The sequence below is a fragment of the Megascapheus bottae genome, chromosome 16 (assembly GCF_031878675.1).
Source record: "Megascapheus bottae isolate mThoBot1 chromosome 16, mThoBot2.hap1, whole genome shotgun sequence".
NCBI lineage: Eukaryota > Metazoa > Chordata > Mammalia > Rodentia > Geomyidae > Megascapheus > Megascapheus bottae.
Genome location: NC_143524.1, coordinates 8,300,937 through 8,318,805, shown reverse-complemented (window position 1 = coordinate 8,318,805; position 17,869 = coordinate 8,300,937). Strand labels below are relative to the sequence as shown.

Below are 17,869 nucleotides of genomic sequence, written 5' to 3'. Positions count from 1 at the left end.
TACCACATACATTGAAAAAAGCCAGAAGTGGTGCTGTGGCTCAAGTAGTAGAGCTATAGCCTTCAGAAAGCCCGAGGACAGTGCTCAAGCCCTGAGTTCAAAGCAAAAAAAAAAAAAACAAAAAACAAAAAACAAATTAAAGTGATAGCAAATTTTGAAAAGCTAACTGAAATTAATATTTACTGGCAAAAGTAGCTAGAAGGCGGGTTTTGCTAAATATTTAATAACTCGTGATTCATGTCACTCATGACCTCTAACTCTAGATCAGATTGCTATTTTGAAAACTTCTAGTCAGTCCATATAAACTTGGTGATTAAGAAAGGTAGATGATTAGCTGAGCACAGTGGCTCATGCCTGTAATCCTAGCAACTCAGGAGGCTGAGATCTGAAGATGACAGTTCAAAGCTAGCACAGACAGGAAAGTCTGTGAGACTCTTATCTCCAATTAACTAGCCAAAAGGCAGAAGTAGATCTGTGGCTCAAGTGGTAGAACTCCACTAGCCTTGAGCACAAAAGCTCAGGGACAGTGCCCAATCTCAGAATTCAAGCCCCAAGAGTGGCAGACAAAGAAAGGTGAGAAAGATAGATGATTGTCCCTGGTATCAAACCAGGAATAACAAGAACTACCTCTCAGTACGTCCATCTGTTACTCCCATCGAAAAGGAAATGAGCTCAGTGCTTCTTATTGTAATGCTTGCAGTGTCTGAGATGAGATGATTAATAAATATTTATTGAATCCGTTAATTTTTTTCACTCCTCCTCAGAGTTTGGCAGTGTTTGAACTAGGAGTTATTACGCTGGCCCTATCCCTATTACAAGAAAGCACATAATGATTATAAACTGTAGTTGAAATCTAGTGACAAACAGAATATAATAATGTAATTATAAATATATATTTAGCATGTTTCATATATCAGGTACTGTTTTAAGCACTTGCTTTATACAAATCCACTTCTCTGACCGCATCGCCTCAGGAAATGATAACTGTTATTCTGTCTCTTTGACAGATAACAAGTGAAATCAGCTGAAAACTGACAGCTGTCATTTTCTGTGTGGATGAGTTGGAAGGGAAAGAGTTGGACTTACAATTATTTCAGGCAGAAGAGTCCTGAGATTTTGAGCTACTAGAGGGAAAATATCGACTGGCTTTGCTCCCATTGCATTTTCTACGAGCCTTCTTTTATCTTCAATGTCCACTGTGCTTGACCTCCAATTTACCAATTACTTTTATTTCTATATATGCACATGTATTGGCCTTATATATACAGTAATGCCTGCTTCTGGAATGGTTGTTCCCTTTGTACCGCATCCCCAAATGACCTGTGGGCATTCATTACTGTATTAGGCTGAGGTAGCCAGCCACAGAGACCACACTCCAATACTCGCTCCAAAATGCAGCCATCATTACAGCTAGACCTTTCTGAGCACTAATTATTCCCTTGGGTGTTGGGAAATAGCTTAACCACCCCTACCAGAGTCTTCTTTTTAGTCCCCTACCTTATTCCCTTCTGAGTCTTTCCTGATCTGGGTCCAAAAAAACAGTTCTTTTTTTTTTTAAGGTTTTTATTGCTATTATAAAGGTAATGTACAAAGAGGTTGCAGTTACATAAATCAAATAAAGAGTATATTTCTTTTTTTTTTTTGGAGGTGGGGGGAGAAGGGAGCCATGGGGCTTGAACTCTGGGCCTGGGCTCTGTCCCTGAGCTCTTCAGCTCAAAGCTACCATCCTACCCCTTGAGCCAAGCTCCACTTCTCATTTTTTAGTGGTTAACTGGAGATAAGAGTCTCACAGTCTTTAGTGCCCAGACTGGCTTTGAACATTGATCCTCAGGTCTCAGCTTCCTGAGTCGCGGTGAGCCAACGTGACTGACTTAAGAGTACATTGCTTTTTAGACAGTGTCACTCAAGAACATTTCTTTTTGCAATAAAAAAACAACCTTCCATTTTAAAAGCTCTTTTGTTGGAAGTATCTCCTCATACACACACAGACCAAGACTTGTAGTAAGACATAGAAGTAAAAACCCTTCCAACAGACAGCCTGGATTCAAATTCTGCTTCTTCCATCCCACCAGCAAAAAAAACAAATGGGAAGTTATTTAATCTCTTAAATATCAACTTAGTCATTTGTAAAAACTGGGGTGATGCAAACACTTACCCCTAGTTTTTGAACATTGAATATCATTTGAGTAAGAAAGCTTTAGTACAATACCTGATACATAGAAATCACTCAATGAATAAACTACTAATATCACTAACTCTGTCTCTTTGGGTCATACCTAAGTAGCTTTCTTTCCTCCTTGACTTTTTACCATGAATTTTTCATTGTGGTAAACACAATTAGTTTTTCTCTTTAATGTTGGCACCTGGATAAATCACTGGGAACAGGGTCTGTCAGTGTCTCTGGATCTTAATGAACTGCGTTTGCTTTCCAATAATTTCAGGTGGTCTGAAAGTCTGATACTTTAAATCAATGATTGTCTTTTTCAGCTGTTAAGCTTATTTAAAAAAGAAAAAAGAAGAGTTATTACATTTCAAGGAAATTAAGTTAGTAATCCATAGTCTGTAAAGAGAAAGGGAATACCTGGAAAATATCTTCTCTATGAAGGAATACAGTTACTGAGATTCTTGCTATATAAGGCAATAGAGTTAATTTAGGGAAATTTAGTGACTAAATCACTGAGTTAAAAAAAGAGGTCACTACCTCCCTAAACCAACTACAAACTTATATAGGGTAAAAAATGAAGTAATCAAAGAGATCTTGAGTGTGAGAAAATGAAGCCAACCAACTCTGAATATATTTTGATATTTAATTAAGACCTGCAAAATTTACACAACAAACTTTGTAATTGAGTGCTATCTATTAGTCTTAGAAAAAAATGATAAGGAAGGGTACGTGGATTTTATCTGTGACACCAACTCTGATTATGGTCATAATAACTATAGACAAAGAGTGTTGGAAAATTGTTCAAATGAAGAGCAAACTATTAGGGTTGGAGGTATGGCTCAATTAGCAACAAGTTAGCAAATGAAAGAAAGAATCAGTTACCAAGGTTGAGACCTATTCTCAAGCCAAAATAAAGGAGCAAACCCTAGTTGGACCCTGGTGGCTCACTCCTTAAATCGTAACTATTCAGGAGGCTGAGACCTGAGGACTGAGTTCAAAACCAGCCTGGGCAGAAAGGTGATACAACTCTTATCTCCAATTAACCAGCAAAAAGCCAGAAGATGAGCTGTGGCTCAAGTGGTAGACAACCAACCTTAAGCAAAAAAAAGAAAAAAGAAAAAATCCAACTAAGAGCGTGAGACTCTGAGTTCAAGGCCCAATACTGGGAGACACACACACACACACACACACACACACACACACACACACCACAGATCCAAACTGTAAATCAGAAATATTTGAGCTAGACAGATAATGGGGATTTATTGGGGGGAGGAGGGCTTTTTATAGTGCTAGGGTTGAACCTAAGGCCTCAAACACACAATGCAAATGTGCTAACAGTGAGTTATACCCCAGCCACTTTAATATCTCCCTTTGTTTTATTTCTCTGTTTGTTTGTTTTGTCAGTTATGGGGCTTTGAACTCAGAACCTGAGCTCTATCCCTGAGCTCTTTTCCTCAAGACTAATGCTCTACCATTTGAGCCACAGTGCAACTTTCAGTTTTCTGGTGGTTAACTGGAGATAAAAAGGCTCACAGATTTTCTTGTCCAGGCTGGCATCCAACCATGATCCTCAGATCTCAGCCACGTGAGCCACCAGCGAACCAGCACGATTGTTCAGGTATGAGTTTGTGTGGGTTAAAGTGTTTCAGAATAGCAGGGTGATATATTTGATTGACTAGGATATATTGATGCGTGTGTGGGAGTATCACAATCAAATCCCCTTTGGTAAATTAAGGTATGCTAATAAAAAGTTATTTTTAAATATTAACTGGAAAATAGTTTTCAAAGGATAATAGATCAGCATTGGAATCCAGCAACTGTGGAAGATCTGCCACTGTTCAGTGGGCTGGGACAAAGCCTCTACCCTTGGCCCTCAGCTGGGGGCCCAGACAGAACAAAACCCATGGGAAATAAGTCTTTTCCTTTCCTCTGAACTGGGCTTCCTCCACGTTGTTGTGATTTGCATTTCTATGATGGCCAGGGAGGTTGAACATCTCTTCATGTGTCTGTTAGCCATTCTTACTTCTTCTGAGGAGTCTCTCTTTAAGTCTTTAGCCCCCTTATTCATTAGGTTGCTTCTTTGTCATATAGTTTTTATCACAGCAAAAATAAATAAATAAATAAATAAATAAATAAATAAATAATAAATAAATAAAATGGGCACTAAGCTTAGGTTTTTCTCTGGGCTTTGTTTCAAACCGATTCAAATAGTCTCACTAAAATAGCTAGATTAAACTCTTAAGTGAACATAAAAGCAAGTCAGATTTTGTACTCTTTTTTTTTTCTTGTTTCTTGTTTTTTGTTTCTTCTTCTGTTGGTCACAGGGCTTGCTGTCCCTGAGGTTTTTTTTGCTCAAGGCTACCACTGTACCACCACTTTGAGCCACAACTATACTTCCTGTTGTCTGGCAATTAATTGGAAATAGTGTCACATACTTTCCTTCCCAGGCTGGCTTTGACACACAAATCCTTAGATCTCAGCCTCCTGAGTAGCTAAGATTATAGGTGTGAGCCACCAGCGCCTGGCATATTTCATAGTTTTAAGATGCAGAGAATCCTAGCAAGGCACATTTTGGATTCCATCTCAAAGCATGAGCTTAGCATGGAGTTGAATCTCAGTAAGTTTCATCTGTTTCACCTACTTCAGGATAAAAAAAAAAGGTTGCATGAAGGAATGGAGGGAGGTTGGTAAGTTTATATTCACATGCAGGCAATCTTGCCTTGCTGCAGCAGAATGTTCATCCTGTCCTTAGATTCCACTCTCATGAGTTTCTTCCTCAAGTGTTGCCAGAAGATACCTTGATTAGCCTCGAAGGACTGAAGGACATGATTATGGAGATGGAAACAGTTCTAGTGGTTTGTGTTCTCCACAACCCCAGAGAGCAATTAACTACAAAGCCTTGAAGTTTGGAAAATGCATCTTTTTCTCTTTAGTAAGGACCCTCCAGGGCAAAGGTAAGAAAACATCTCCAAGGAGAGAAGAGAAAGGAACCACCCCTAAGTGTATCCCCAACTCCTTTTGAAACACCTTCAAAACCAACCCCAAATATAGATAAGTGTGGACACCAGAGTTACAGCCCCCCTCCTCCCTTTGTATCTCTTTTCCTCCATTCCCTCCACTGTTCTATCTGTAAACACACCTCTCTGCCCCAAGTAGTCATTTTGACCCTTGAGTAAACAGTCTGAAGTAACATCTCAAAAATCATTAGCGCTGTGCTCACCACTGTAATCTGCTTAAACTCTTTCCCAAGTAGGACAGCCCACAAAAGGGGGCAGATCAGTGCAGACAGAAGAGGAAGGAGGAGGTAAGTGCAATCTCTGTCTTTTGTTTCTTGTTTTAATCATCCTACCAAGATTAACTTGCATCACTCATGGAATGTCCTTTACCTGCAAGCCCTTTTAGAGGGCCAAGGACTATTTGGCGTCTAGTGTTTCTTGTTAGACTTTTCCATCATGTTTGCCTTTCCTTCAACATCTGCCCAGTCTGTTTTACAGGGGAGAGAGCTTTTTGAAGAAAAACTTTACTTTTACAGCAGCTTTAGGTTCATCGTAACATTGAGCAGAAGAGAGATTTAACATAGAGCCCCACCATCAACATACTAAAACAAGTTGCTGCCGTTGATAAACCTACATTGGTTGAACAAGACCACCAAACCCTGTGGCTTACATGGGGCTCTCTCGGCACTGGACATTGTACAGGTTCAGACAAATCGTTAATGATACGTTCTCACCATTATGGCACCATATAGAAGAGTTTGTCCTGTGTGCTCTGCCTTGATTTCCTGAAGCTTTGGCAAACACTGCTCTTTTTTATTTCTTTAGTGTTGCCTTTTTCATACTACTTGGAATTGTATAGTTAATTAAGGGATTTATCAGAAAGAAACATTTCCTTTACCTGAAAACAAATATTAGACAGTCCTTGACATCTTTTCCTGGTTTGAAAACTCATCTTTTTTTTCAGGAATATATTTTTCAAAATTCACAGTGGTTTTGAAAAATTCATGACTGGCATTTGTGTTTTTAAGTAGAATGTGGTAACGTTGAATTAACTGATTTTAGATTCTTGCAAAATCTTCTAAAACTCACATTACTCTTATTTTCTTTGCATGTGAGCCTTTATTTTAATCCAATTTAAAAGTTAAATTCAATATGACAGATAGAAATTCAAGATTCACCCTAAATTGTTTTCTACCTCTGGTAATTCTGTGTTCTTGATTTATTGGTGGAGGAGTTGCATGATTTTTCACTGTAAATGCATGCTTAGAGACTGGACACTCTTCTATAGTATGTTTTAAATGAGTCATATTAGCAAGAAAAGTAACATTTTTCTCTAATAGCTAATTATTGATCATTAAAGACTCAGAAAAACATGAACTGACATATTAACTTTATCAATGTGTTAATTATATATCAAACTTGTGTGAAAGGCAAACCCAGCATGCTATTGAATACTAAGGTCAGCCAGCTATGAAAAGTCTTTTCAAAAGCTAAGTTCATTCTAAAGATGGACATTTTTCTCATCATGATAATTTGAGAGATGCCACAGAGTAAGACATTAAAGAGCCTGACTTTAGAGTTACAGCCTAATTTTGATCCTGCTGTAATGCCCTTTGATGAGCTTCTAAAGTACATGCAAGCCTTTGCAACTGGTAAAAGAACAAGAAAAAACTGAAAGAATTTCTGTGCCACTAAACATAGTCCCCGGTTTTTAATTAGTGTCTGAAGAATAATTTGGAAGGTCTGTACTCTAGGTAGATTTCATATTCCATATTTTCCAAACCGTATAAAGACCTTTAACCTTCCAAACCCCTCCCCTTTTTTTTAGCTGCTTTGAATTTTACCATTGGAATCTCAATGGTTGAATTAAAGTCTTGGCTCCTTTTACATTATCTCCTGTCCTTTAGAAGGATTTTCAGTTTCTGCCATCAAGTGCATGTTTGAGTGAAAGAAAGGACGTAGAGGAGCAAGTGAAACAGAGACCACACCTATCTTTCACACCATGTGCTGGAAGCAGGAAAATGACAGCTGAACTGCAGTGTTCCTAGGCTCAGACCATGCAGCTACTTCCCTGGATAGGGTGCCCATGACTTTCTCAGGACTGTGCTTCAGGCTGCCATTAGTTGTGAAATTCTGAGATACTGGAGATAATGATTTAATTCCAATGGCTCCACTAGCCATGGTTTGCCAGAGCTTCTCTGTAGCAGATCTGTGCCCATGGCAGGTTTCTGCCTGAGCTCCTAAACAGTTCCCGGCAGCATTTGCACTCTGTGCACACTTGCCTTTCCCCCTGGTGAACATCATCAAGATAATTACCGGACTGCATCCTCCAGAGCTGCAGCCTGAACTTCAGCCAAGGCCAAATGCAGCCATGGCTGGAGTAGAATGATCACCCGCCCAGATGTAAGGGAGCAGAATCTTAAAGTAGTCCATTTTGTCAGCCCATTGAAATTGTGCCCTGAAGGTCTTCTGTTCACCTGGAGCTCTGAATCTGGGATGGCAAACACCCCCACACCCACACCCATCCCCATCCCCACCCCCACCCCAGTCATAATCTGAAGAGCCCTGGAGGACTTTTTCCTATTATCTTGATGATTAGCATCATATTACCTTGTTCTCCTGTTTTCAGTAGGAATCTATTTTTTTTTCATTCTTCATATGACTGGACTGCTAATTGTCCAAATTCTGCTACTCCACTTCCTTTTTTATGTTTTTAATTTTTTCCTAGGCAGACTTATTTTTATATCTTTTGATTTCAAGTTCTAGACCAAAAAAATAGAAAAAAAAAAGGAATTTAGAGTTCAATGGTTATCACCTAGTAAATGCTTCTTTTTCCCCAAGAAAATATACTTTGGGGGAAAGATTTAATTTTTTTTTTTTTTTGCCAGTCCTGGGCTTGAGCTCAGGGCCTGAGCACTGTCCTTGGACTTTCTCAAGGCTAGAGCTCTACCACTTGAGCCTCAGCACCACTTCCGGCTTTTTTCTATGTATGTGGTACCGAGGAATCGAACCCAGGTCTTCATGCATGCTAGGCAAGCACTTTAACCACTAGGCAAAACTCCCAGCCCCGAAAGATTTAATTTTTTTAATGTTCTCTTATAAAATTTCCAGTGCATACCATCAAAGGCTACTAATGATGAAGGACTTTTTTAGTGGCAGTTGTAGATAAGTGAATTTAACTTCAACACAATACATCTGCTTCCTTTTAAATGATAAGTCTTGTTTTCAGAACTCCTCAGCACAATCAATGAAAATAAGTCATTACCTTTCATGCAGCCACTTCTTATATTGTACTTAGAAGTTTCTGTCAGACACACAAACCCATCCCTCCTAAGTTCACCAGCACACAGACCCAACTCAGGTCTTTGTAACTGTATTGTGAAGAAGTCCTTATCTCTGATTACAAATACGATATTCTTCATTTCCACCAGAGACCTCATCTGAATGATTTCTGCTGCCCATATTTCTATCTGCATTCAGATCCCTTAAACAATGTCTTTTTTATTATTATAGATGGTACTGGGGTTTAAACTCAGAGCCTTGCACTCTCTCAGCCTGCAGGCTCAACTGTCCCTCAATCATTTGAGCCATGCATTTTAGTGGTTACTTTGAAGAGGAAGTTGGTAAACTTTTCTGCATCCGTTTTTGAGCCATCATCCTCTGACTCTTGGCCTTCTGAGAACTAATATTACAGGCATGAGCCACCAGTGTCCAATTCACAATTCCTAACACGTTTGAGAATTTCTCTGTTCTTCAAGTGAGTTGTGCAGGTGAGAGTTGTTGCTGAAATGCTTGAACCCAAAGCCAAAATCCTCTCAGCTATAGTTTGCTGCTTAAATATTCAAGGCAATGACTGAGAGACAGAAGAAAGAAAAGAGGAGAGAGAACAAGAGAGGGAGACTGGGAGGAAGAGTGAGAAGGAAAAGGAAAGGAGGAGGGACAGAAAAAAAGCCATTATACTGTAATCCTCTGCTTTCCTAACATGCATCTTTAATTATTTTTTTACTCCATCTGCAATATGAAGGGGGCTTTGTTGTTGTTGTTAAATGGTGTTTGCGTTTGTGTTTTCATTTTTTTGTTGTTGCTGTGAATCGAACCCAGGACGTTGTACTTGCTAGGCAAGCGCTTTGCCACTGAGCTACAACCTAGCCCTGTAATGTAGACTGTCATGATCAGCCCTTGTGAGGCATGGGAAACCTGTCTTCAAGTAAGGCCTGGAATGGCTCATCAGTGGCCCTGTTCATCTTCCTGGGATTTGCAGACCATCCAGAACTCCAAGCTGGACTCTTTGTGACTTTCCTGGGCATCTACCTTGTAACGCTGGCCTGGAACCTGGCTCTCATCTATCTGATCAGAGGTGACACCCGTCTGCATACCCCCATGTACTTCTTCCTCAGCAATTTAGCCTTCATTGACATCTGTTACTCTTCTTGTGTGGCTCCTAAGATGCTTACTGACTTCTTCCGGGAGAGGAAGACTATCTCATTCCTAGGCTGTGCTGCCCAGTTTTTTTTCTTTGTTGGCATGGGTCTAACTGAGAGCATCCTCCTGACAGCCATGGCATATGACCGCTATGCAGCCATCTCCAGCCCCCTTCTCTATACGGCCATCATGTCCCAGGGTGTCTGTCTACGGATGGTAGCTGGGGCATATGCCGGTGGCTTCCTGAGCTCCCTGATCCAGGCCATCTCCATATTTCGACTCCACTTCTGTGGACCAAACATCATCAATCATTTTTTCTGTGACCTCCCTCCGGTCTTGGCACTTTCTTGCTCCAACACCTTCCTCAGTCAAGTGGTGAATTTCCTCGTGGTGGCTGTTGTCGGGGGAATGTCATTTCTCATCCTCCTGACCTCCTACAGCTACATAGTGGCTGCTGTCTTGAAGATCCGCTCTGCAGAAGGGAGGTGGAAGGCCTTCGGGACGTGTGCCTCGCACCTGACCGTGGTGACTCTGCTGTTTGGGACTGCCCTTTTCATGTACCTGCGACCCCGCGCCAGCTACTCATTCAGCAGGGACAAGGTGGTGTCTGTGTTTTATTCTCTGGTGATTCCCATGCTGAACCCTCTCATCTACAGTTTAAGGAATAAGGAAATCAAGGAGGCCCTGTGGAAAGTGATGGAGAAGAAGAAAGTGCTTTTCTAAGTGAGGCTGGAGATGTACACCGTCGTTGCATTCAGGGTGGAGAAGGGAAGGGCCTCTCATCCAAGGCCTCTCCACATCAGCCATATTCACTACCCTACTGAGTCCACTGTGCATGTCCAAAAAGAGAAAGGAATTCCTTCATCGTAGATAACCTCTTTCAAATAGCCAAGCTATGAAAACAACCCAGATGCCCTACAGTAGACGAGTGGATCCAAAAAATGGGGACATATACACCGTGGAATTTTACTGGTCTATTAGAAAGAATAAGATTGTATGTACCATTTGCAGGGAAAGGGGTAGACCTAAAGCAAATCATGTTAAGTGAGGTAAGCTAAGATCAGAGAGACAAATGGTGCATGTTTTCTTTCATATGTGGAAGGTAGATCTAAAAACTGGACATGATAAGCCAGGCATCACGGCTTATGCCTGTAATCCTAGCTACTCAGGAGGCTGAAATCTGAGGATCAAGGTTCAAAGCCAGCCCAGGCACTAAAGACAGTGAGACTCTTATCTCCAATTAACCACTAGAAAATGGGAAGTGGGACTGGCTCATGGGGTGGGGTGGTAGCCTTGAGCTAAAGAGCTCAGGGACAGTGCCCAGGTCCAGAGTTCTAGCCCCATGACCTATAAAAAAATAATAATAACTGGACATGATAACTTATACACGACTCTAGGCATTCACATACAGTCAGGCCAAATAAGGATAGCAATAAATATTATTTATCAAAATGAATTCCAGCAAATGAGAACATGAGTTATTTATATTGGTGGTGGTGGTAGTGGTGATAATGGTGGTGGTGTATTCAGTATACACTGTGGAAAATAAACTATGCAACTTGTGGATAGGATCTGGAGGAAAGAACTGGGAAAAAGATAAGGAAGGGGTGACATTGTTTAGAAGAGAAATGCATACCTTGCCTAAATTGTGAAATTATAACTCTTCTGTGTAACACCTTGAGAGTAACAATAAAATTATGCTAAAATTTAAAACTTTAAAATAACCTCTTTCAGCCAAGAGAAGCAGCTCATGTCTGTAAATAGCTCATGCAGCGATTCTGGAGGTTGAGCTCTGATCATTTCAGGTTGAAGCCAGACACACAAATCTGAGACTCTTGTCTCCAATTAACTGGCAAAAAAAAAGGAAAGAAAGAAAGAAAGAAAGAAAGAAAGAAAGAAAGAAAGAAAGAAAGAAAGAAAGAAAGAAAGAAAGCCAGAACCAGACTCATGGTTCCAGTGATAGAGTACTATCCTGGAACAAAAAAAGCTATGTAAGAGCTCAAGATCTTGAGTTCAAGCCTCAGAACCAACAAAAAAGGGGAAAAAAAGCCCACTATGATCAACTGTGTGTAGTGGAGTTAAATTATAGCCATAAGATTGTGCACGGTAATCTCTGCCTTGGCGTGCTAGCAACTTTAAAAAGCAATGGCATCACAACGATACTCTTCTCTTCCCAGTCTCAGCCACCTATCCACCTGGATTTTAACTGTCCTAGCTCTTCACATCCCAAATTACTCCTTACACTCTTCTATTGGGACCTATTTCTTCTGTAAAGTCCTTGTTCCTTCATGTAAATGGACGAACACTTGCAGCCCCACGTACGGTCTATTTCATTTACATCATCTCAAGGAGGCTTATCCAAGGCTCTCATCCTCAGGTGAGCGCTCATGGAAGATATGGGACACCATTACACCTCTCTCTGCTGATGAATCCCTGTCATTTCTCTGTGGCTCCAGGTACTCCCAACATATTTTTCCATAAATGGAGTTTTACTGGGTATGATGTGATTTCATTGCTCATATTTCATTGCTCCGTGCCTGGAAAAGTATAACCAATGAATAAAAGGATAATAAGAAGGGGCCGGGGGTTTGGCCTAGTGGTTAAAGTGCTTGCCTAGTATGCATGAAGACCGGGTTCGATTCCTCGGCACCACATGCATAGAAAAAAGCCAGAAATGGTGCTGAGGCTCAAGTGGTAGAGCTCTAGCCTTGAGAAAGTCCAAGGGCAGTGCTCAGGCCCTGAGCTCAAGCCCAGGACTGGAAAAAAAAGGATAATAAGATGATTATAATAAAGGAGATAATAAGAATATCTGTGATTTAGGAATCCTGGATTCTTTTGTCTCTTAAAACTATTCCTATCCCCTCCTTGGCATTTATCCAAATGTCCAGAAACAAAGACATACTAAAGCCACTAGCACAACGATGTTCATTGCAGTACTTTTACCATAGCAAAGATATGGAACCAACCCAGATGCCCCTCAGTAGATGAATGGATCAAGAATATGTAGTACTCATGCACAATGGAATTCTATGCTCCCATCAGAAAGAATGGCATTGCCCTATTTGTAAGGAAATGGAAAGACTTGGAAAAAATCATATTAAGTGAAGTAATCCAGACCCAAAGGAACATAGGCTCATTTGTCATAACCAGTAGAAACCTTGGACTCTCCTAGCAGAGGATTACAATAGCTCAAAACCTAGGTACATAAGATCATATAGGATGAGACTAAATGAAATGATCTCTAGGATATGGAAACAAGAGCTTTATCTTGTGTGATTGTTGTTCTTAATGTACTATGTTATTTCTCTTCTCCTTTGTTGCCCCTTGGTTAATCTCATGTTGTTACTGTATCTGATTTTTTTACCTAGCATATTGTATATATGTGTATTTGTTTATTTGAAATAGGAAAGGGAAGGGGGAAAACAAGATGATTGGGAGGGGGCAGAGGAAGGAAAATGGGGACAAAAACATAAGAAAGGGTATCAATGTGTGGAAAATAATGCACCTGCTACCTGTAACCCCTCTATACATTACCTCGACAATAAAAAATTTTAAAAAATTAAAAACTATTCTCATCCAGCCAGGCACAGTGGCTCATGCCTATAATCCTATCTACTCAGAAGGCTGAGATCTGAGGATCGTGGTTCAAATCCAGCCTGGGCCTTAAAGCCCATGCGACTCTTATCTCCAATTAACCACCAGAAAACCAGAAGTGGTGCTGTGGCTCAAAAGACAGGTTGGTAGCCTTGAGCTAACGAGCTCAGGGAAAACACCCAGATCCAGAGTTCAAGCCCCACGACCAACCAAAAAAACAAACAAACGAACAAAAACAAAAACAAAAAACTATTTCCATCCAAAGCAAAGAAAATTTAGAATGACTTGCACAATTCAGGAACATATGGGGATTGGATCCAGGATGGAAACACCCAAAATCTATAGGTGCTAAAATCCCTTACATAAAATTGCATAGGATTTGTACACAACTTGCACAATACCTCTCATATACTTTAAATCATCTGTAGAATACCTACCATACCTAATACAATATGAGGGCCATAAAAATATACTACATTGGTTAGGGAATTGTGACATCCATGTTCAGTAAGAAAACCATTTTTTCAGACTATTTTTAATCCATGATTAGTTGAATATACAGATGTGGAATATATGAATACTGCATATACACAGAGAGAACAAATCAGTTTCGAATGCTTAGTAAGCTTCAGGCCCCTTTGTAAGCATTTTGCATAGATTAACCCTTGATTCTTGAGTCACACAGCCAGAAGTAAAATTTGACTTCCCAATTCAAGCACTATTGTTTCTAAGACGAAACTATGCAGCATTCTATCGCATTCTCTCCTGGTATACCCATGATTAGGCTGATGGTGGACATTTTGTGGTGGAGACAAACATATTGTCCAAGGAAAGTATTAAATAACTTCTCTTCTTTCTACCCACAATGCTTCACTCTTCCATCCTCCTATAACCCATCTACCAATGTATTTGCTTGGGGCTGGGAGTTTGGCCTAGTGGTAGAGTGCTTGCCTAGCATGCATGGAAACCTAGGTTTGATTCCTCGGTACCACACAGATACCAAAAAAAAAAAAAAAAAAAAAAAAAAAAAGCCAGAAGTGGTGCTGAGGCTTAAGTGGTAGAGCTCTTTCCTTGAGCTCTTTCCTTGAAGTGAGTAAAATGCAAAGAAATTAGAGTCAATAGCATGTCTGTGTATTAAGAGATATTTTTCACAGATGTAAGCAAATGTATCAAAACTTTACAGGTATTTTAACATAACAGGAAATTTTGAGGAAGGATATGGGAAAGAATGAATTCAGGTCAGTGTAGGAAGAAAATTAGTTATATAACTTAGTTCTGAGTGCATGTTCTGTTTCTTTGCTGATGATTACTTTTGGTTTTGGTGCCAGTCCTGGGGCTTGAATTCAGAGTCTGGGCACTATCCCTGAGCTTCTTTGTCTCAAGGTTAAGCATTCTACCACTTTAGCCACAGCTTTTTCTGAGTATGTCAGGTCTACCTTCCTACAAGAGGCTGTGGAAGGAAAGAACCCAAAATCAGGAACATCATTTCCATCTAAGTACCTAATCTAGGAACAGAAGACCAGCTGAAGCTCCACACCTATGCTCAGACACACTACCTCATTCACCAGCAAGGCCTGAGCTGAAACTCCATCCATGACCCCTGGCCTCCAGGCCAGAGGGGCTCCAAATCTCCCCAGAGTCTCCAAGTTCAGTTCAGGCCCCTGTGTCATGAAATGGTCATATCCAATGACTGCATCATTCAGAACTATTAGGATGGTCCTAAGAAGTGGTCCTATCCAATGCTTGCATAGTTCAGAGATATTATGAACTAGGAAGAATGGACATTCTGAAAACCCTTAGAAACAAAATGAAGAGTCTTATTAACACATGCCATGTCTCCTGAGGAAGGATTCCAGGCGAACTGTAGAAAGTGAAATCCCTGACAATTCACTCTTCATTTTTGGACTCATTGTACTTGTGGTTCTATGTGGTATAATCCATGTCTGGCTTTCGTACCAGACAGTAAACTCAATAAGGGTAGGGACTAAGTTTTCTGTTCATTTTATACAGAAGAATCATGTGTAGATAGATAAATGCACACGTGCATACATACATATGCACATGTATATGCATATACATATACATATATATGCACATCTACATATGTATACATAATATAGATTTGATTTGATTGTTATAACTGATCCTTTTGAAGGAAATCAATTACGTGACCCAATCTGACCACTGTCACACTTCTCATACAAAACTGGTATTTGAACAATGACAAAAATTGAATCAAAGGGGAATTCTGCATAAAATTCTAGGTGAACAAAAGGTAAGTGTCCTTTGGGATTTCTCAGGCTTTCCTGTTCATTTTCAATACCTCCCCATTACATGGGTTACCATAATGGATCTGTGTATATGTGTGTCTGTGAGCGAGAGAGAGACAGACAGAGACAGAGAGAATGTGACTTTTTAATAACTCCCATTGCATCTACAATGGCCCCACTGAAATTTACATTGCTTATACTTAATTACTATATTAGACTCCTAACTTAGTATTCATGAGAACATGAGATTACTATATTAGACTTCTAACTTAGTATCCAGGAGAAGATGGGATTTATGTTGAAGTAAAGAAAAAGCCCTGAAGATGTAGCACCTGACACACTCACCTGTTTAATGCAAAGGTAAGTGAAGGTGCCCTGAAGACACAATCGTGTCTGCATGCCAGACTAAATGTTTACGATTTTAGTCATGTTCAGTTTTAAGTCCCCATTTGCTGTGTAAGTATAGTTTATAGTTAGCTCATAGTTAAGCTGTCCTGCCTTTGACATAAAAAACTGAGCTTTGTAAGACACATGCAAATGAAAATAGGATTTTTTTACTTAAACATTTCCTGACTACAATGTACACAAAAATAATGAGCACGGAGGTTAAGTCTGATTGAGAGCTGGGAGGGAAACACAAAAATAAAATGATATGAGCATTTTAAGATATTATTATTGAGGGTTGAGAGTTTGGCCTAGTGGTAGAGTGCTTGCCTAGCATGCATGAAGACCCAGGTTCAATTCCTCGGTACCACATACATAGAAAAGGGCCGGAAGTGGTTCTGAGGTTCAAGTGGCAGAGCTCTAGCCTAGAGAAAGTCCAAGGACAGTGCTCAGGCCCTGAACAAGCCCAGGACTGGCAAAAAAAAAAAAGAAAAAAGATATTATTATTGAATTTTGGGGTCTGGGGATGTAGCTCAGCAAAAGAACATTTGCCTGGCATGTGTAAGGCCCTGGGTTTGATGCCTAGCTCTGCTTTTCACAAGTTGACAGTGCACATTCATATACATTAAACATTTAATTCAGGGACTGGTGCTGTCTCTGAGTTCATGTGTGTATTGCATGCTCACACATGTGCAAGCACACTTACAGGGTTTTACATTTTGGGTTGTTTTTTTTTTTCCCCTAAAGTTCCCTGGCACTGTTTTTCCTGGGGTATTGTCTTGAAATAGAAGGGATGCCCAGTCAACACTAGACAGGAAAATCTATTGATCCTAACCAGATTTCTTGAAAAATGAGATAAAGAATAGCCTCTTAACTATATTCTGTTCCTCTTTCTGGAGAAATTAGAGAAATTAGATTGCCTTTCAGATCACGATGCTCCTTATGTTCAAACCTGTCCTTGGAACATAGAGAAAAACCTCGATGCATCGAAGGGAAGGACAGCGAGTTGACGCTAGCCAAAGGCTCATGAAGACATAGTATACGAAAGGAAAAAAATTAGAAATGTTTTCCCCCAAAATCTCTTTCTTTAATAAGTCAACTTTGTTAGAGTAATTTTACAAGAGAAAAAGGAAAAGAAGTTGGACATCCATGGCTCAAACCTATAAAGCCTAAATACTCAAGAGGATAAGATCTGAGGATCAAAATTTGCCAGGCCAGGCAGACAAATCTGAGAAATTCTTATCTCCAATTAATAAGCAAAAAGCCAAGGAAGGAAGGAAAGAAGGGAGGGAGGGAGGGAGGGAAGAAGAGAGGCAGGAAGAGAGGGAAGGAGGGAGGGAAGGAGGGAGAAAAGACTGAATTAGAGCTCTGACTTATGGGAAAATCTCTTACTTCAAGAAAGTGTAGGCAGGACCAGGAGTTTGGCCTAGTGGTGGAGTGCTTGCCTAGCATGTACGAAGACCTGGGTTCAATTCCTCAGTAGAAAAAGCTGAAAGTGGTGCTGTGGCTCAAGTGGTAGAGCACTAGCCTTGGGAAAGCCCAAGGACAATGCTCAGTCCCTGAAGAAAGAAAGAAAGAAAGAAAGAAAGAAAGAAAGAAAGAAAGAAAGAAAGAAAGAAAGAAAGAAAGAAAGAAGAGAGAGGGCAGGCAATTTTCCAACTTCAAAAATGAGAAGCTATGTGGAGATTCCTACAGAAATTAACCATAAAGCTGGATGAGGAGGCTCGTGCCTGTAATCCTAGCTACTCAGCAGGCTGAGATCTAAGGATCAAGGTTCAAAGCCAGCTCGGGCACTAAAGACTGTGAGGCTCTTATCACCAAGTAATCACTAGAAAAGGGGAGGTGGGTCTGTGGCTCAAGGAGTAGGGCAGTAGCCTTGAGCTGAAGAGCTCAGGGACAGCACCCAGACCTAGAATTCAAGCCCAATGACCCACAAAATAAAAAAATAAACAAACAAACAAACATCAAGCCAGGCACTGGTAGTCCTAGCTACTCAGGAGGCTGAGATCTGAGAATCATACTTCAAAGCCAGCCTG

General features: G+C 40.3%; 1 protein-coding gene across 1 annotated transcript; it reads left to right on the top strand.

Moving 5' to 3' along the window:
- Window positions 1-9,351: 9,351 nt before the first annotated feature.
- Window positions 9,352-10,308, top strand: Or5a1 (olfactory receptor family 5 subfamily A member 1). The gene has a single exon (XM_090349149.1). It carries the CDS (start codon window positions 9,352-9,354, stop codon window positions 10,306-10,308), a length of 957 nt encoding a protein of 318 aa, XP_090205275.1.
- The last annotated feature ends 7,561 nt before the right edge of the window (window positions 10,309-17,869 follow it).

Coding starts and splice junctions, on each gene's coding strand:
- Or5a1 (XM_090349149.1), top strand. CDS start 9,352: ATGGGAAACCTGTCTTCAAGTAAGGCCTGGAATGGCTCATCAGTGGCC.